The sequence below is a fragment of the Primulina tabacum genome, chromosome 6 (assembly GCF_025594145.1).
Source record: "Primulina tabacum isolate GXHZ01 chromosome 6, ASM2559414v2, whole genome shotgun sequence".
NCBI classification, from domain to species: domain Eukaryota; kingdom Viridiplantae; phylum Streptophyta; class Magnoliopsida; order Lamiales; family Gesneriaceae; genus Primulina; species Primulina tabacum.
In genome coordinates, this window is record NC_134555.1 from 43,460,031 (window position 1) to 43,479,246 (window position 19,216).

The following is a 19,216-nucleotide window of genomic DNA, read 5'->3' on the forward strand; positions in this document are numbered from 1 at the left end:
AAACAGTGCAGTGCAAACTTAAAGACTTTTACGTAATTATTTGGAAGAGATACAAAATTATTGCTAATTAACTTCATTTTTTTTTTCTTTTTTGAATAAAATCTGCCGTCATCACATTGTCCATTTGAGAAGTTGAAGTCAAGTGTGTCCATAATGATAATTGATGAACTTTAATCCTCTTATTACCATGTAGTAACCCTATAGGAAACCACTGTTTTCAATATTTATAAACTTTGTTGTACAATTCTAACAACAAGTCGAACCACCATGTGCAATTATTTTTTAGAAATAGCCATCATGTATTGAAGACATCTATTTTTTTTATACGGTAGGGTCTTTTGAAAAATATACATAAATACAAAATACGATTACATGAATCTCATCTAAACACTTGTTCAGATCGTCTTGAACTTTATTTAACACATAAAACTCAAAAAGCTAGTTTCTTACATGTAAAACTAAAATCCCAAAAATTTATTGATCAGTTCAATTTTTATAAATATAAATCGTCGCATCTTTGAATTAATGCACTTTAAATGGACGTGGAATAATATTTGAAGAACATTCCATAGAGCCTCAATTTTGTGGAGTGGAAATGGTCCTGCAGCTTCCAATTTCTCCGCCCACGCGTGATCAAATTAATCCTTTACTCCTCCAAAAAACGTTTATTTCTAATTACACCCTGTCCTGCCTCCCAAACGGCACATACCCACCTGTCCAGGGTTCCCACAGCCTCTGAATCAACAAAAAGATAGAACACATTCCTGTCCCTTTAGTTCTTACTCGCAAATCTCATTTCTACCTAGATTTCTCCCACTAGCTCGGATTTAAGGGCCGAATATTGGGTTTTGATCTTTGCGAGGAGTCTTCTTTTTACTGGTTCAAACTCCATTCTGTTTGTTAGATTCGAAAACACCTGCATTTCCCCTGTTTTCTTTTCTTCCGACTGAATTTACAGCCCCTTCAATTTTATGGGTTCCTCATGAAAAGGGAAAAAAAGAAAGAAAAAAAAAACTCTGTATTCCGAACATGGCTTCTGTGTTTAAGTTCGTAAGCCAAAAATTAGTTCCTTTGGCATATGCCTTCTTGTTCTCTGTTTCCATGTATCTGCTCCCGCTCTTCAACTTCATCTCTGCGTTTATTTTCAGGTGGGAATCACTTTTAACGCCTTTTTCTGTTTATTTGGATCCTTTCTGTAATAATTTTTTAGTTTCTCAATATTTATTTTTGATCAAAATCCAGGCTGCATAGAGATGAGAGTTCCGGGGAGAATAATGGTGAAGAAATGGATCTTCTTGAAGCAGAGACAGAGTTATTGTCTGAGTGTATCGTTGAGAAAGATGTTACCGAGTTTGTAAGATTTGATGGCGATGGTGGTGAAGAAAAGGGGGAGGTATTTCTGAAATTCAAGTTCCCGAATTTTGAAGAATTTTGTAGGATTCATGAAAAACCAGATAATTTATCAAATTCTGAGGTGTTCTGTTTTCAAAGTAACAGTAAATATGATTCCACATCTGGTAAAAAATCTTCCAGCGCTTTTATAGCTGAACTGGAGACTTTTCCTGTGGAAGATATTAATGGAAACAAAAAATGCGAATCGGGAGAGTCGGGAAAAGATTGTAATGTAATTTCGGTATGCAATGGAGAAGGAAACGATAATACTGAGGCAGAGGAATCGGCGAAGAAGTCGGAAGAGAAAGGTTCATTCAGTTCATGAAGATGAAAAATTCGAGGGAAACCAGGATTTTCTTGATGAACCGCAGAGTTTCATTGAGAAAATTTCCATGTTTGATGGCTCGGGTTCGGATTCGATTGATGTCGATCATGTTCCTTGGGTAATCACCAGTTCCGTGGATTCACGCAGTGATGGTTTCTTGTCTGATGAAGATTTTGAACTAGAATCAATGCCAGAATCATCTTCGGGCTTAGACGAAAACGTGGGATCATCAAAAGATCTCCACAGTGGCGACGAAATGGATACTACGGAGGAAGAGCCGGATAAATTAACAGAACACGATGATATTCTAAATCCTGATGAATTTAACGTGGATTTCTTATCGGAGGCAGACTTTACAGGCGCTGGTTTTCTTACCAAAACAGAATCCAAGGATTTAGCCATGTCCGATTCCGCAAACGAATTGGAGTCATTGTCGGAACACCAAGATTTGATAGACCAATTGAAAATGGAGCTTAAGAAGGTGAGGGACACAGGTTTGCCCACCATTTTAGAAGAATTTGAGTCTCCTAAGATAATGGAGGATTTGATGCCATGGAAGATTGATGAAAAGTTCCGGCGTGGAGACGGAATGGGGGAGCTTCACAAGTTCTACAAGAGCTACAGAGAAAGAATGCGCAAATTGGATATCTTGAATTACCAGAAAATGTACGCCATGGGTTAGTCCACTTTTCCATTCTTCATCTCATTCATTCCTTCCCATTGGCAAAAATGTTCAAATTAACCGAGGTAACTAATTCGAGACGAAGTCGATAAGCTCGAACTAGAAAAAGCATCGGTATTCGGCTTGATTCGATTTGTTTTATTTATTTTTATTGTCAAAATTTTAACCATCCCATATAATCATGAAATACAATAATTTAATGTTAAAACCTAAATTTTCCAACGAGTTAATTGATGAACTATCACCAGTAATTATAAACCTCACTATTCTAATAACTACTTGGATTTATCCACACTGCCAATAAATTTTATAGTGGCCAAGTCTTTCTTGTTTATTCTTTTAGTTAATTAATTTTAATTGAACTTTATTACTGAAAAAATAGTATTTTATATTATAACTTTTTTCACTGGAACATTTAGTTGGTGTGCCAAGATGACCCTTTAATCATATTTTTATTAATTGTACAAATTTTTTTTGTATATATGTTTTGTTTATTATTTATTACTATTGGTACGAAATTAATAATTTTAATTTGTGAGTTGATTTTAGAGGACCGATCAGATCTTGTCCGTTGGATTGCCCGAAAACGGAAAATATCATGGGACTTGGTCTGGTACAAGGCACGATAAGGATGAGTGGATGATGTTACAACATTTTAGTTGTGCATTTAATTCGTAATTAATTAATTGGGCATTGAAAGTCACGATACATTTGTTTTAATTCGTTGTCCTCTTCAAAACCCAGAAAATGCATTTAAATAATCTTTTCTTAGGAGAATGTATTTGTGTCGAAAACTAAGGATTTTTCTATGTGACATCGAACATTTCTCAACTCTTTCGACTGAATTTATTACTTGACTATGCCAAAAATTTCTTACCTTTTAATCTGCCCTAGTGGATTTTCTGTAATGGATGCCATTCAGTGTCATAAATTATTGTGTTGTGTAAAAAAAAAAATTTAAAACAACACACCATCGGGTGGGGTTTGGCTTGAATCAAAAATTAAATCAAAAGATAATTTTATCTTTAATAATGTAAAATAAACTACCATATGTAAACTAAATCTTGGACAACCCTCATGCATCATTTGTGTGCATTCATGCATGGCAGGTCTGTTGCAGCTAAAGGTTCCCCTACAATCTACGGCAAACAAAAAACCCGTGGCGCCATCTCTAAAATCCATGGTTTCGCAAAATCTGTGGCTGTCGAAACATAAAATCCACGGAAGCAATTCCATGAAGAAGTTTATAGATGAATTGGAAGGTGATGTTGAAGTGGTATACGTGGGACAGATGTGTGCTTCGTGGGAGATGTTGTATTGGCAGTACGAGAAAGCCATGGATTTATGGGATTCAGACTCCCGTGGGATCAATAGATACAATGAAGTTGCTGGGGAGTTTCAACAGTTTCAAGTGCTGATGCAAAGGTTCATAGAAGACGAGCCATTTCAAGGGCCAAGAGTTCAAAATTATGCGAAAACTCGGTGTGTTCTTCGCAATCTTCTTCAAGTTCCAGTTATTCGAGGTAAGAATTTGATCGACTTGGTACCTTCTTCTTGGTGTCATCCCATTTTTTTTTTCCGTTGCTTTAGTTTGGGTGCATAAATTTATAACAAAAGAATTGTGTACGTTTATTAATTAAATTATGTTTAAGGTATGCTAAAGTATGAAAGACATATGTTGTGCATTCAAATATTATAGTAGAGAAATTGTCTAAAATTGATGGAAAAAATATTTTTAAAAAAAAATATGCAGAGTTGGATTCTCATAAAATGATATGATCGTAGAATGGGGCAAAGGACATTTTTACATCGTTTTATTGAAGCTAAAGGTATAGAGCTTGTTGGCAGTGGATAATATGAAGGACAAAAAGTGGAGGGCTTGGACTAAAGACAGAGATGAATACGTTATTACTATCGAAACGTTAGTTGAAATCGTGGAGGAGTCGATTCGAATATTTTGGCGATTTGTTAAAGCTGATAAGGACTGCACCAGTACTCCACCATCTAATACCCACAACAAGATTGTTCCACAGCTTCACGATCCGGAAGACCTCAGCCTATTACTAGCGGTCCGAAAAATTCTTCAAAAGGTCCCTAACTTGCCACTCACTTGTTGGAAGTTTTAAATCTTGAGCTTTATTCTGTTTGCTAATGCAAGTTTGTGGGTTTTCTTTTCGAATTCAGAAGGAGAGAAAGCTGAAAGACATGTTGAGGAGCGAGAAGTGCATTTTGAGGAGATTTCGACGGTGTAGGGACGATGGCGAAGATGAGTGGGATCAAGTTCTTACGTTTTTCTCTCAAGTAGATATGAGATTAGTTTCTAGGGTTTTGAGGATGTCTAAAATAACAAGAGACCAGTTGATTTGGTGTCATGACAAGATTAACAGGATTAGTTTTGTGAATAAGAAGATGTGTGTCGAACCTGGCTTTTTGCTCTTCCCATGTTAGGACTTGGGCTCTGTATATGTAATTTTATATATAAACTCTGTGCTAGAAATTTTTTTTCCTAGCATGTTTCAGTGCATTCTTTATTGCAAAAATATATACAAGGTTTATTCAAGCCTGTTAAAATGCATTCTTGATCGATCATTTTGAGTTTGAGTCTCCTACTAACATTTTTTCGAACGAGTCTGTTAAATAATATGGTTTGCAGACTAGTGTGTTAGTTATTCAATGCACGCTAAAAAAAACAACTGCGAGTTCCATTGTCATTTAAAAAAAAAAAAACTAAACCCGGATTAAATACGTGATTACCTAGATTAGATCCGTGAGTTAAAAAAAAAAAGGAATGAGACAACTCCCCCATTTACGGGCTTAGTTTTATAAAGAAAGGGTCCCGTAATGAAGTAATAATATAGAGTGACCATTCATGAATTCATCCAAGCCTCACCATTATTGCCTGGAATCTGAATTTTCGCTTTCACGCATTCAATTGCTTTCATTGAATAATTTAATGTCTATATTATTCATACAAAATTATACGAAGTATCGTATATTTAGAAGGAAAAAAAGAGAGAGATAATTGTATCAATTTAACCGATGTTGTTTGGTATTGTGATCTTTTATTATCATGACCACTAAAAAGGTATGATTACCATTAAAATAATAAAAAAATTGTTATTTTTGGACATTTTTATGTATAAAAGTATGTTACAATATTTTGATAAATATCGAAACTCGTTTATAAGTTCATATACCAGTTACCAAGAAGTATACACGTCTTGTTTTTTACATATTGAATTGGGAAAATAGATTGCACAAGTAAATCACCAAAATTTAATCGGTTCCCAAATAAAAAGATTCAATAAATCGAAGAATCCGCAGAGTTCAGATGGCCCAATAGAAAGAGGAGCAATCTTTTTCCTTCTCTTTTTCATAATCGAAATACCATCCCACATCGAATTAATCTCATTGTTTACGACACTTAATGATAGGCGGTGTGGCATCTCTGTTCGCCGAGCTCGTTAACGTGAGCTTGTAACCCAAGTGGGGGCATTCGGTTGAAGGAACGTTGGGTTTGTCCAACTACCCGGTCTCAATGATATGCATAATCTGGTTCGTCCGCTCCAAACAATAAGTTGAATGTTGGGGCTCACTCGAAAGAATGTGCCACGATGTTACTAGAGAGGAGGGCAATGCGTTAGGCTGGCTTCACAGAGCAGCGACAACCTCCCGCTTCTTGTAGTGGAAGGATAGCGGGCCGGCGCATCTTATGGACCATAAAGGGTAGGTGGGTTGGCTTCAATTGAACCTTCACCTTCAATTTTTTTTTTTTTTCCGAATAAAATAAGCAACAAATACTATTAATACTTTTTCATTAAAACTTAAATATTTCTTAGTTTCAAGCAACAAACAGCTAATTAATGTTCAAACAGATTTTTTGGATCATCAAACATACATATGTAAATCGAAATTTCTGATATGTCTAAAGAAAATATAGAAAAACTCGCAACAATCTAATTGAGAGCTGTCAAAGATGATACGTGTAATACTTAACAGCATGATTAACGACACATGAAAATATTTCTCTAGTAATCTTTTGGTTCTTTTTTAAAAAAAGATAATCTTGTACAATGTGAATATCTATTTTTATTTCAAATTTAAGTGAAATTAAATTTTGAATCATTTTGTTCACGATGAGAAAAAATACTCACGTCTAGATATGGAATTTAAAACAACTATCATCTATAAACCCAAAAGAAGTAGATCCAAATGAAATTTAAAAACAAATTGAAGAATTCAACTTATAAAATATATTATTCTTTTTAAACCCAAATCATATTTGACGTTGTGTTTGAATAACTATTATCTTTGAATGCCAAGTTAACTTGTATTGGCATATAAAAATACGTTATTAAAAAAGAACAGCAAATGCCACACGCCTGACACTCCAATCTCCCGATGAATAAGCGTTTTGTGATATAGTCTCACGAATTTTTATATGTGAGACGGATCACACTACCGATATTTACAATAAAAATTAATACTTTAACAAAAAAATAATAATATTTTTTTATGGATGACCCAAATAAGATATCTGTCTAATAAAGTACGACCCGTGAGACCGTCTCATACAAATTTTTGACTCTCCCGATATCAAAATCTCATACGTAATTAAAAATTATTACCTAGCTATTTTTTGGTTTACCTACTGAAAGATATGTTTGCCATTGAAAAAAATAAATTTTTATGTGGAGTTTTTGAGATGGTGTATATATATATATCTGTGTGTGTGTGTGTGTGTGTGTAACCAGGCTTAAATGCAAACCAACATATATCATCAATCTGCTAGCTAAATTCTCCCCACCCCCACACCTATCGACAGTTATAAAACTTTCCTAAATACAGTAACTAAAGGACAATTACATTGAATCAAATAATCCAAAATATTCAATCACTTCTCATGTCATAATTTTGACCACATTGTCATATGCAACTATAAATCCCACAACCCCATGCAATTCATTCGAGATCATATTAAACATGAAGGGACTTGCGATGCTATTGCTTGTGGTTCTTGCGGTGGTCTCAATGGCCGGTGCGGCCGGGGGAGGCCATTTCATGCGGTGACGTGCAGGGGTACCTTTATCCATGCTTGCAGTACCTCACTTCCGGCGGGGACCTCTCGTCTCAGTGCTGTAGCGGCGTGTCGGGATTGAGCAGCAGTCTTCAGTCACAGCAGGATAGGCAGACAGCGTGCTACTGCATGAAGTCCGCCGCCTCCAGCATCCCCGTCCAGCATGATGCAGCTGCCAACCTCCCCGGAAGATGTGGTGTTTCCGTTGGATATTCTATTTCTCCCAACGTAGACTGCAGCACGTGAGCATTCAATTTCGACAGCCTCTTGCATGCATGTCACGCACAGACATGACACACCTTTATTTATTTAACCGCACGATTAATTTTGCATTTTTTACTAATCCTTGTCTTTTATATTTTGATGTTTTTGAATTTGGCGCAGGATTTCTTGAGATGGGATATTGAGCATGATATCGTAGGAATAAATAAAACGAGAGGAGGCTTTGTTATCAAATTTCTCCCCATTGTAATGTAGCTTTTATGCTTGTATTATGGCTTGTTATAGGAACTCTGGTCACATATATGCTGTGCCCTCGGCTTTTGTACGTGTGGAATAAAATATGCTTATTTAATTCAATTTATTATCTTATCATTTTCAAAGTAATCTAATGCTTTCGAAATGTTAATCAATTTGGTATTATACCGATATGTCATCATTCTAACTTTATTAATTTTTTAAAAAAAGTAAATCAGATTTACATATATCAAACTTTATCAACTCCAATTAACTTGCAAGATAAGTCCACCAAGTAACCTAGTACTATAACCTCAAGAAAGTCGAATCTAACAAATTTAACGTGTAATTTTCCGAAAGATTAATAATACATAAATGTGTAACAAAGTGTTCACGAGACAGCGAACTCATCAGTTGGAATCTTCAACACTCCAAACACTTTGGAAACTTCTATATTTACTTTGGTATAAACTCAACAAGAATGGATTCGGTATGTGAATCATCGTTATCAAGTGAGCTGATCATGTTCTAAATCAAGAGAGATCCGAGCCAGACTCAATTCACTCCACCATTTTGGTTCCTAAAGCTGGCCAAAGCAACTGTCAAACATCCTCAGCCACATTCGCCTGTTTGGTAAGAATATGCAATGGCCATGAGTCGGAAGATGATGCGTAACGGGGTTGTGGCCTGCTCACACTCGGAACCATGCTTGTATTAGTCTCAGAGTAGGGGCTGGGATATACTTGGGAGTCGGGATGAAGTGGCATGACATATATGGGACCTAAAATCGAGGTTGAATCTGATGCATTATGAAGTATAGGCATTGCAACGTGATCTTCTGATGCTGGAGTCATATCATTGCTCTGAGGCCGTGAATAATCCGAGTTTGAGCTATTCTCCCTCTCGTCTATTTCACTCTGCAGTTTCTTGATCTGAGCATCTAGAGCAGAATTCTCCTCTATGAGTTCATCCTTCTCGATTGTAACCTATCCATAGAATTGAAAATCATGAATCCCTCATCTTTCAATAGGACAGTGGTAATTTCCATTTATATAATTCAGTAACAGTAGACAAACAAACACACTCAATATCCAATATGAAAAGCTGCACATTAGAACTTACATAATTAGATTCGGACAAGAGCGCAGCATTTTCCTTTTTCAGGTGGTCAACCTGCGCCAGCAAGTCTCCTAGAAGCCGGACCGTATCTCTCAGCATGGAGGCCTTCCCATTACTTGGATGATTCAGATCTGCACATATAATTTCTATGCATTATAAACATGTATCCAACAAGGAAAAACAGTTATGAAGGGTCACTAAAAGAAGCTCACAACATAAATGCGAAGAACGTTTTAACTATAAACGGATAGCAAAATCTGAACTCAGGATTGCAGGGGCATTACCAAGAGCTTTGTTTAGATCCACGAATAATTCATTTATGTGGTCTCGCTTTAGCTTTTCCCTTTCAGCTTTGTGAATTTTTCTTGGAATTTTAATCAGGTTCTTTTTTCTGGGGCACAACCTGCAGCATCAAGAATCAGTTCGTTCGTAAGAACAAGGTAAGTTTATCACAACATTACAAATTCCTCTACCGAAAATTGGAAAACATAATCACGAAAGCAAACATCGAAAGCGCCGAACCAGCATAATATACACAACATTTCCTATATACCTACACAAATCTTCGAACTGGATTAATATAGCATAGCAACAATGAAGCTTGAAGTTTAAATTATTGCATTTGACAAAATGTTAGATGCACATATCCTTTTCTCCACGGAAAGCTCCTCATCAGCCAAAGAAGAAGACACAAACGAACGACTTCAGGCATAAATTTTCTTCACTTTTCATAACTGTTCCCAACCAGAAATTCTTAATCTCTGAATCGATTTTGATGGAAAAAATCCCCTAAAACTAATGCATGAACTCAAAATTCATCTACAACAGAGCTCCGGTCACCTAATGCACATAAAAACAATAAGCAAACGAACCTTGTTGTTGCATTGACTTGATTAATGACTGAATCACCAGCTTCAGAACCCATTCTGTGAATCTTTATTCCCAATCCCCCTAATCATCGACCAAAAAGAAAACAAACAAATCTTCAACAATCAACAAAGGCAAAAATTTAGAAGTTTTGAAACAGATAATCAAGAACATACCTCGAAATTCCACAGAAATTACTCAAACAGGGAATCGAATTCGGTCATTCATAACTTATACGAAGGAATGTGGGCGAATGCTATATTGCATGAGTGGGCGTGTGGCCGGCGTTTGCCCCGAATGGGGATGGCATGAGCCACCCACAAGACCTGGATAAGTGAAATTACTCAATGTCCTTGGCGAGGAGCAGTATTTACACCTCTGTTCATCTCTATGTCCTCCGAGAATTGAGACAATGACTGAGGGCAAATTCGTCTGTCTGCAAATGTCAGAAGAAACGACATCGTCTTGGGCTTGCTTCGGATGAGCCCGGGAACCTCGTGGCACGTGTACAGTCAACTTCTGGGACTCGGCCAAAGTTGTGATGTATGCATTGAATTTTAATTTATTTTTTACAATAAATTTTTAGAGTAACACTTAGTTAAATTATTGCTTAAAAGAAGAGTAAATTTATATATTTAACTGAAGAATAAAAATTTCTACAAATCAATAATTAAATTAAAACACTGGCGTGGAAGCAAGTAAACTTCTAAGACTCGAATTAAATGCTGATGTCAAAATGTTTGGTTATTTTTCATCTTATTTTTTCTCAGACAAGTTCAATTTTAAAAATTGACAATTTGCATCTTGAAATTGAAATACCAAAAATCCTACATCATGCTCTGTGTCTCTACAAATTACATACATTGTGTGTGTCACGACGTAGTATTATGTTAAATATAAATATCTTATATTAGATATTTGTAATATGATTGAACTTCCATTATTTTTATTACATTACAGACTTTTTGTCTTCAATCTATTTTCTCGGTTATTTTTTCAATTAACCAACCAAATAATAAGTAATACCAATTATTCAAGACTTCGTATATTAGAATTTTTTGTCATTGAAATTAAATTAACTATATATGATTAAAAATTTATATAAAAATAATTTGTGAGGATTATCTTTACAAGATTATAAAAAGCATGAGTATACTTGGGGGGTTATAGCTATTTGTAAATATTTACATATGAAAATTTGTTGTTTCTGTCTTTATATTTTTAAATTTTAATTTTGTGTATTTCATTTTTTGTCATTTTTTCATAAAAATGCTGATACAACAATACATGTGTCGGCATCACGTTACTCAATTACAATAATGCATCAGTGCACTCGACATGGAAAATGGACTAAAGTTGTAAAAAGTAATACACTAAAAATGAAATTTGATAACATATAAACTAAAATAGTAAACAGAAAAATATATAAAACAAAAATTGTAATTTTTTTCTAAATACAAATAATGCTTAGAAATTAAATGATTCCTAATTGTTATGAAATTCGATTTTAATTGACATGATCATGAAATATTAAAGTTCATATTTATTCATTTGATTCAAGTATGATATAATTTCATTAATTCTTTAGATGAACAATTATTTCCCATTCTCATTATTTTTCACTCAGACTTTTTTTTTGTGTGTGCATGTATTGTGTAAAAAAAAAACTAAAAAAATTATTTATATAAGAGGAAAAATATGAAACATGAAACTTTCCACCGGCGGACTGGGGAAGAAAGAGAAGGGCGTAGGTTAGAACAATTATGCGAGCGGGGCGAGAATAAGAAATAGAGCGTGAATCCGAGGTGATTGATTTTCTTACTTGAACCTGAATTCTCTTTCAAGTAATCTGTTGGTTTGTTGGATTCGGCTCGCAGTTCTGATTGAAAAGTTTTGGGGAATTAAGATGAGCGGACCGAAGAAGAGGAATTTTCAGATAGAGGCGTTCAAGCATCGGGCGGTGGTGGACCCGAAATACGCGGATAAGAGTTGGGCTATTCTGGAGCACGCGATTCACGAGATTTACAATCACAATGCTAGTGGTCTCAGCTTCGAGGAGTTGTACAGGTTTCCTTCCCGTTAATTGTGTGGTTGAATTGTTTCTGACGTTTCGTTTGCTTCTGGTTTGATGTTTTATGATTAATTTTTGAGGTCTTTAGAGTGATTGAATTGAGTTTAATGAATTTCCTTTTTGTTTTGTTATTGATCGTGTTGTTGTTTGAGTTTAAAGTTAAGAATAAATCGAGTAACAGCAAAAAGCTTTGTTTCTATTGTTAATGTAAGTTTTCTTGGGCAATATTTGTATCTCTTGGTCGAGAAACCAACATGCCTAGAAATTCGATGAAAGATATAGTGGAGCTGTGGAGGCAAGAATTTGACTTTTTTGTCTTCAGCCACCCCATCTGTTGGCAACATATTTCCTAAGATACAATCTATATCTCTTTAAGATTGAATCACTACAAATTTTAAAGTCATAAGAACGTCAAAATGGTCAGAGACTCGGAACGTTATATAGCTCTGTGCAGTAAATCCCGAGTCTCAAACTCTATGAGTTGGGAATCTTAAAGATTCAAATTCAAGATATTTCACACCTTGCAAAATTGGATTGAAGTCCCTAGCTTTTTACTCTAGTCATGGTTGAGCTCAAGGAAGAGGGACCAAGGAAGACTTGGTTCACAGCGATAAACCAAATAAGATTTATTAAAATATAGATGGACTATCATATGAAATAGAGCGTAAATGCATAATGATATAAGAGGATACATGTAGACAACCATAGACAACCAACTCAATGCGATAAAGATTTATTGTTATGTTTAAAATTATTGTTGGAAAAAAATAAAAAACCAGAAGAAACTCTTGAATGTAACTCGAATCTCCAATTTAAGCATAGGATTCGTAGAAAATTTAAATTCAAAATTTTACATCTTGCAAATTCAGTGTAAAAACTTAAAAATTGGAAATAAGAATGAAATTCGAGAATAGGGAGAGGAAAGGATGCAAACTAAGTAGTAACTAATTTTGGAAATCTGGGAGTGTATTTACAATTTTTTTAAAATTTTGTACTGAAAAGACACGTCTTTTCACAAAGGGGTGCATCTATAAAATACTGGCGCTCAGTGTATTTGCATTTTTTCATAATTTTTGTACTGAAAAGACGTCTTTTCACAAAGGGTGCATCTGTAAAATACTGGCGCTATGCTTTAATTTTCAGGGCTGTAGGCCAGGCACTGCGACACCAAAGAACGGAACCATGACAATATCATGTTTTTCGCCATGGCTCCACTCACTCCACTGTTCAAATTCAATAATTTCAAACCAAGAATTTTGGAGTTGAAACTTCATTTTCCTGTTATTGGTTTAAAGAAAATAAATATGCCATGAGCATCTAATACAATATGGATTTCGTTCCTCCAATTTATTTTGGGAGTCAACGCGTGGAATCCGTTCATACAAGTTTCTTAAATCAATGGCTGTTAAACACATTTTTCCCAACAGCTATAGAGGCATCGGGTGAAGGTAGGCTGACCGTGATATGTAGTTTATGACATTGGAATTGCGAAATTGTGCGAATCAGTGTGAGGATAGATTTGATGGCAAATTAAAAGTAGCTATTGAATTTCGATTGGGCCCTTCATGATGTGCTTGGTGAATGCCAGGACGATGACTTTTCTCGAGGAAAAGTTAATTTAGTTTGAGATATTGACAGTATTGAATGTTTTTTGTTTCAGCTTGTCTTCAATAATTCGAAAGTAGTCTTGATCACAGCATCTGATCCAAAATACTTATAAACCTAGTTTAACCTAATTACCAGATAACTGAGTGAACAAAGCAGGAGGATACCCAGATGCTACAGCCTACATGTGCTAGATTCTTTTTAGGATGAATTACTTGTGAGATGCCGACAAATATATATTTTATTTGCTATATAGATTGATATTATATTTTAGTTTCTTGAAGCTTTTAGTGATTTCTTTTACGGTGTTTAAGAAAACAACTTGTCAAAAACATTTGACTGAATAGAAAGCAATGCTTTCAAAAACTGCCACTAATTGAATATGTACATTTTGACTTCAATAGTGCCTTCCGTTGCAATTCGTCGTTGCCATTTTCTTCTTTCCATCAAAGCACATTGCAGCACCTGTGAATTCCTATGGGCAGTTTTTGACTGCCACCATTTCCTCTTCAGATTTTATTTGTGTCTCTGATTTTGGTTTGGAAGTGGAGAAACGTGTAAGATGTCCCTTCCATTTCATCGTTACAGTAACAGAAAAGGAGAAAAAAGTATCTCTCGCTTTTCAACCTCTCATTGAAATTTCCTTGGAAAAACTTTGTTGTCAACCATCAAAAGCATATGGACTGTACCTACCGTAATGCAAAACAAAATTCTAGGTTCTCAAACTTTCCTCGATGTGTGTTTTATTTATGGAATTATTGTTATTTTTTTATTATGCTTGTTTGTTGTTATCAGGAATGCATATAATATGGTCTTACACAAACATGGAGAGAAGCTCTATTCCAGCCTTAGCTCTACTATGACTGAACATTTAATAAAATTAGCCGAGTCTATAGAGGCTGCTCAAGGTGATACATTTCTCGAGGAGCTCAATCGGAAATGGGCCGAGCATAACAAGGCATTGCAAATGGTCAGGGACATATTAATGTATATGGACAGAACGTACATACCAAGTACGCGTAAGACTCCTGTTCACGAGCTTGGGTTGAATTTATGGAAAGAAAACGTTCTCCACTCTAGCAAGATCCAAACACGGCTTCAAGACACTCTTCTTGAACTTGTGTGTCATGATAGGAATGGAGATGTTATTAATAGAGGTCTAATGAGGAATATAACCAAAATGCTAATTGATTTGGGCCCTTCGGTATACCAAGAAAACTTCGAAAAGCCGTTCGTTGACGTGTCAGCCAATTTTTATGGTGTGGAATCTCAACAGCTTATTGAGAACTGTGATTGTGGGGATTATCTGAAGAAAGCTGAAAAACGACTTAATGAAGAGATAGACAGAGTATCGCATTACTTGGATGCAAGAAGTGAATCCAAAATAACCAATGTAGTAGAAAAAGAGATGATTGAAAGCCATATGCATAGATTGGTTCACATGGAGAACTCTGGTTTGGTCTGTCTGATAGTTGATGAAAAGCTCGAGGATTTGGGGAGAATGTACAGTTTGTTACAGAGAGTGCAAAATGGACTCACATTAATCAAAGATGTCATGACTTCACATATTCGAGAAACTGGAAAGGATCTAATTTCTGATCCAGAAAGGTTGAAGGATCCTCTTAATTTTGTGCAAGAGCTTTTGAATAGAAAGGACAGATTTGACAAGATCATCAGCTTGGCTTTCAATAATGACAAAATCTTCCAGAATGCTCTGAATTCTTCCTTCGAGTATTTCATAAATATTAATCCACGCTCCCCTGAATTCATTTCTTTGTTTGTGGACGACAAGCTTCGAAATGGGTTAAAAAAGGACAAAGAAGATGATATAGAGACTGTGTTGGATAAAGTGATGATTCTTTTTCGCTACCTCCAAGAGAAGGATGTTTTCGAGAAGTACTACAAGCAGCATCTGGCAAAGAGGCTTCTTTCAGGGAAAACTGCTTCTGATGATGCAGAGAGAAGCTTGATTGTAAAGCTCAAAACCGAATGTGGCTATCAGTTCACCTCAAAGCTGGAAGGAATGTTTACTGATATGAAGACTTCTCAAGATACAATGCAGGGGTTTCATGCTGCCATGGGTGCTGAGATAACTGATGGACCAACACTTTCAGTCCAGGTCCTCACTACTGGATTGTGGCCAACTCAATCCATCTCGACTTGCAATTTTCCTTCAGAAATCCTAGGAGTTTGCGAAAAATTCAGGACATACTATCTTGGAACTCATTCGGGGCGTAGGTTAACGTGGCAAACAAACATGGGCAGTGCTGTTTTGGGTGCAACATTTGGAAATGTCCAAAAGGAGCTTAGTGTGTCCACTTATCAAATGTGCATCCTTATGCTATTCAATAACGCTGATTGCCTAAGTTACAAAGAAATAGAGCAAGCTACTGAGATTCCGCCCTCGGATTTGAAGAGGTGCTTGCAGTCATTAGCTTGTGTCAAGGGGAAAATTATCATTAGAAAAGAACCAATGAGCAAAGATATTAGTGAGGATGATGCCTTTTTCTTTAATGATAGATTCACATCCAAACTGTACAGGGTGAAGATAGGTACTGTTGTTGCACAAAAGGAGTCTGAATCTGAGAAGCTGGAGATGCGACAAAGAGTGGAAGAGGACAGAAAACCTCAGATCGAGGCAGCCATTGTGAGGATCATGAAGTCCAGGCGGGTGCTGAATTACAATAACATAGTATCCGAGGTAACTAAACAACTACAACCACGATTCCTCCCCAACCCAGTTGTTATAAAGAAACGAATTGAATCGCTGATTGAGCGTGAGTTTTTGGAGAGGGACAAAACAGATAGGAAGATGTATCGTTACCTAGCTTGAAGAAGTAAAACCTCCCGTATTAGTTTTTGTAAGTTCGTCTGGATTCTTTCAGCTTCAAATTTCCGAAAGATTTTGGAAACATCCATTGTAGTGAGAACAGGGAATCAATCATATTGTTTACATTGCAGATCAGATAAGAAAAAAACATGAAAGGTTCTTGTATGTTTTTTACTGTAATGCGTCATTTTTAGGTTGAAAATCATCTCCTTTGGGGGTAAGTAATTAGGATCTTTTCTTTTTGTTTTCGTCATTACGGGACTTGCTTCTTAACCTTGTTCCTAGGATTTTTCTTAAAAAGGCATAGGCCTCGCCAAAAGCTTGAATATCAAATAAAAGTTTGAGCACCACAAATTCCAAACATTAAGACCAATTTTTTAGGATACAATAACATGTTTATTCTTGACCACACAGAAAAATGCCATTCATACAACAGCAAAAAGCAACACGAGTGAAAAAGTTAACAACCCAATGAGACAATTGGTTTCACAATCTTAAGTCAAAATAGCCACACAACCCAGCTTAGTAATCATCATTGTCTTCATCTTCTCCCTCCCCAGACTCAGCCCCAACTTCTTCATAATCCTTCTCAAGTGCAGCCAAATCCTCCCTAGCCTCAGAAAACTCACCTTCTTCCATTCCTTCACCAACATACCAATGCACAAACGCACGCTTAGAATACATCAGATCGAACTTAATATCGATCCTGGAGAACACCTCAGCAACACTGGTCGAGTTGGAAATCATGCAGACGGCCCTCTGCACCTTAGCCAAGTCGCCACCTGGCACAACGGTTGGAGGCTGGTAGTTGATACCACATTTGAAACCAGTTGGACACCAGTCCACAAATTGGATAGTCCTCTTTGTTTTGATTGTTGCGACAGCAGCATTAACATCCTTGGGAACGACATCACCTCTGTACATCAGGCAGCAGGCCATATACTTCCCATGGCGTGGATCACACTTGACCATCATGGACGATGGTTCAAATGCTGTGTTTGTGATTTCGGCAACAGAGAGTTGCTCATGGTATGCTTTCTCAGCTGAGATCACAGGGGCGTAAGATGAAAGCATGAAGTGAATTCTTGGGTATGGGACCAAGTTGGTTTGGAACTCATTCACGTCCACGTTCAGTGCCCCATCAAAACGCAACGACGCAGTCAAAGAAGAGATAACCTGGAGATACGAACACATGGTTTTAGGACCATATCATTGTTTTACAAATAAAATGTCATGAAACTAGATAATGGATCTCATATGTTTACCTGAGAAATTAGCCTGTTCAGATTTGTATAAGTAGGCCTCTCAATGTCGAGCGATTTCCGGCAAATATCATATATAGCCTCGTTATCAAGCAGCACAGCAACATCAGTGTGTTCCAGAAGTGAATGTGTAGAAAGAACAGAGTTGTATGGCTCTACAACAGCTGTCGAAACCTGGGGAGATGGGTAAATTGTAAAACCCAATTTTGACTTCTTGCCATAGTCAACAGACAACCTCTCGAGCAACAGAGATCCAAGCCCAGATCCCGTACCACCACCCACAGCATGGAAAACAAGGAATCCTTGCAAACCAGTGCAGTTATCTGCAAGCTTGCGGATCCTATCCAGGCATAGATCGACGATTTCTTTGCCAATGGTGTAGTGTCCTCTTGCAAAGTTGTTGGCGGCATCTTCCTTTCCGCTAATCAGCTGTTCAGGGTGGAAGAGCTGGCGATATGCACCAGTGCGCACCTCATCAATAACAGTTGGCTCGAGATCTAGAAACACCGCACGAGGTACATGCTTTCCTGCACCTGTTTCGCTGAAGAACGTGTTGAAGGCATCATCCCCGCCCCCAACAGTTTTATCACCAGGCATTTGTCCATCAGGCTGCGAAGATTTTCAGTTGAAACATACTAACAAATCAATCTCAGAACATCTATCGATAAATATAGATTAGATCGGATCTAGTATTCACACAACGAGAATGCAAGTCGGTGAAAAAATTTGCTAAAATCCAAAATCTCACGTATTTTCCTAAAATCTACGTGAATTCTCGTATCATCTTCACGTAGACAATTAATTATCCCAAAAAACCTAGATCGAACTTAAACACAAATCAAGAGGAATTTATATAAAAAAACGCAGAGAGTTCCGAGATCTGAGGGAAAAAAATCTAAGATCTAGCACATTTCTCATTCGATCTAACAAATTAAACAGAAAATGTGGAACATAACGAACCTTAATGCCATGTTCAAGGCAGTAGAGCTCCCAGCAAGCATTTCCGACTTGAATACCAGCCTGGCCAATGTGGATCGAGATGCATTCCCTCATTTTCACAGGATTTCAATGAAGAAATGGAGAACACAAAATACAGAGGCGTATACGAAGACGTCTCCGGAGGAAAATGAAGAGAGATTGCGAAGGGTTAAAATTAGCGGACAAGGAATTTATTTATAGTAAAGATGGTGGGTGGATAGAGAGAAGAATATAATTTCTCGGGTTGAGGATTTTTTTGAATCCTGAAAATCTCTACAGCTGGCTGGTGACCGTTGCTGCCTCAGTTTCACGGGATTTTTCAAATTTGAAAACCTTGATGGGTTTTACCGTTGTCTGTTTCGATGTGGATATGGGCCGCTAATATTCTGGACAGGCCCAAGATATGGGTGCGCATTTGTGGAAATAGACTGGCAACCATGAGTTAATCCATGGGCCCAATAAATTTTATATTTTCTAATTAAGTTTATTTATATTCTTCTATGAAAGCTTCCTTATCGAAAAAAGCATAGCATAAAAAATAAAAATTAAAAT

At 36.5% G+C, this 19,216-nt stretch overlaps 4 protein-coding genes across 6 annotated transcripts; 2 read left to right on the forward strand and 2 right to left on the reverse strand.

Annotated features, from left to right (window-relative positions):
• Positions 1-654: 654 nt before the first annotated feature.
• On the forward strand, positions 655-4,959 carry LOC142549802 (uncharacterized). 2 transcript variants are annotated; one of them, XM_075658967.1, is made up of 5 exons: positions 655-1,148; positions 1,243-2,394; positions 3,509-3,942; positions 4,271-4,489; positions 4,584-4,959. In XM_075658967.1, the coding sequence occupies exons 2-5, from the start codon at positions 1,641-1,643 to the stop codon at positions 4,845-4,847; spliced, it is 1,671 nt and encodes a 556-aa protein (XP_075515082.1). In that variant the 5' UTR covers positions 655-1,148; positions 1,243-1,640; the 3' UTR covers positions 4,848-4,959. The 2 variants fall into 2 exon arrangements, with proteins under 2 accessions (XP_075515082.1, XP_075515081.1); XM_075658966.1 differs by having other exon boundaries at positions 666-1,148; positions 3,509-3,922; positions 4,248-4,489.
• Positions 4,960-8,219: 3,260 nt separating this feature from the next.
• Positions 8,220-10,260, reverse strand: LOC142548292 (transcription factor bHLH47-like). Its single transcript, XM_075656604.1, has 5 exons — positions 10,095-10,260; positions 9,924-10,002; positions 9,336-9,454; positions 9,055-9,182; positions 8,220-8,918 (listed from the first exon to the last, which is right to left on the reverse strand). The coding sequence occupies exons 2-5, from the start codon at positions 9,974-9,976 to the stop codon at positions 8,535-8,537; spliced, it is 684 nt and encodes a 227-aa protein (XP_075512719.1). The 5' UTR covers positions 9,977-10,002; positions 10,095-10,260; the 3' UTR covers positions 8,220-8,534.
• A 1,352-nt stretch (positions 10,261-11,612) lies between these two features.
• Positions 11,613-16,629, forward strand: LOC142549803 (cullin-3A-like). Of its 2 annotated transcripts, none has more exons than XM_075658968.1 (2): positions 11,613-11,985; positions 14,390-16,629. In XM_075658968.1, exons 1-2 carry the CDS (start codon positions 11,825-11,827, stop codon positions 16,425-16,427), a joined length of 2,199 nt encoding a protein of 732 aa, XP_075515083.1. In that variant the 5' UTR covers positions 11,613-11,824; the 3' UTR covers positions 16,428-16,629. The 2 variants fall into 2 exon arrangements, with proteins under 2 accessions (XP_075515083.1, XP_075515084.1); XM_075658969.1 differs by lacking the exon at positions 11,613-11,985 and adding an exon at positions 12,002-14,310.
• A 123-nt stretch (positions 16,630-16,752) lies between these two features.
• On the reverse strand, positions 16,753-18,902 carry LOC142549804 (tubulin alpha chain). The gene is made up of 3 exons (XM_075658970.1): positions 18,647-18,902; positions 17,690-18,295; positions 16,753-17,600 (listed from the first exon to the last, which is right to left on the reverse strand). The coding sequence occupies exons 1-3, from the start codon at positions 18,737-18,739 to the stop codon at positions 16,947-16,949; spliced, it is 1,353 nt and encodes a 450-aa protein (XP_075515085.1). The 5' UTR covers positions 18,740-18,902; the 3' UTR covers positions 16,753-16,946.
• Between the last annotated feature and the right edge of the window lie 314 nt (positions 18,903-19,216).

Bases quoted from the DNA above. Each gene is read 5' to 3' on its own strand.
- LOC142549803 (XM_075658968.1), top strand. From the start codon at position 11,825: ATGAGCGGACCGAAGAAGAGGAATTTTCAGATAGAGGCGTTCAAGCAT. The intron at 11,986-14,389 runs GTTTCCTTCCCG...TGTTGTTATCAG, and splicing joins AGCTTCGAGGAGTTGTACAG to GAATGCATATAATATGGTCT.
- LOC142549802 (XM_075658966.1), top strand. From the start codon at position 1,641: ATGGAGAAGGAAACGATAATACTGAGGCAGAGGAATCGGCGAAGAAGT. The intron at 3,923-4,247 runs GTAAGAATTTGA...GCTTGTTGGCAG, and splicing joins TCAAGTTCCAGTTATTCGAG to TGGATAATATGAAGGACAAA. The intron at 4,490-4,583 runs GTCCCTAACTTG...TTTCGAATTCAG, and splicing joins TCCGAAAAATTCTTCAAAAG to AAGGAGAGAAAGCTGAAAGA.
- LOC142549804 (XM_075658970.1), bottom strand. From the start codon at position 18,739: ATGAGGGAATGCATCTCGATCCACATTGGCCAGGCTGGTATTCAAGTC. The intron at 18,296-18,646 runs GTTCGTTATGTT...AAATCTTCGCAG, and splicing joins GCCTTGAACATGGCATTAAG to CCTGATGGACAAATGCCTGG. The intron at 17,601-17,689 runs GTAAACATATGA...TCGTATCTCCAG, and splicing joins TGAACAGGCTAATTTCTCAG to GTTATCTCTTCTTTGACTGC.
- LOC142548292 (XM_075656604.1), bottom strand. From the start codon at position 9,976: ATGGGTTCTGAAGCTGGTGATTCAGTCATTAATCAAGTCAATGCAACA. The intron at 9,183-9,335 runs GTAATGCCCCTG...TTATATGTGCAG, and splicing joins GGATCTAAACAAAGCTCTTG to ATCTGAATCATCCAAGTAAT. The intron at 8,919-9,054 runs GTAAGTTCTAAT...TTCTATGGATAG, and splicing joins TCTTGTCCGAATCTAATTAT to GTTACAATCGAGAAGGATGA.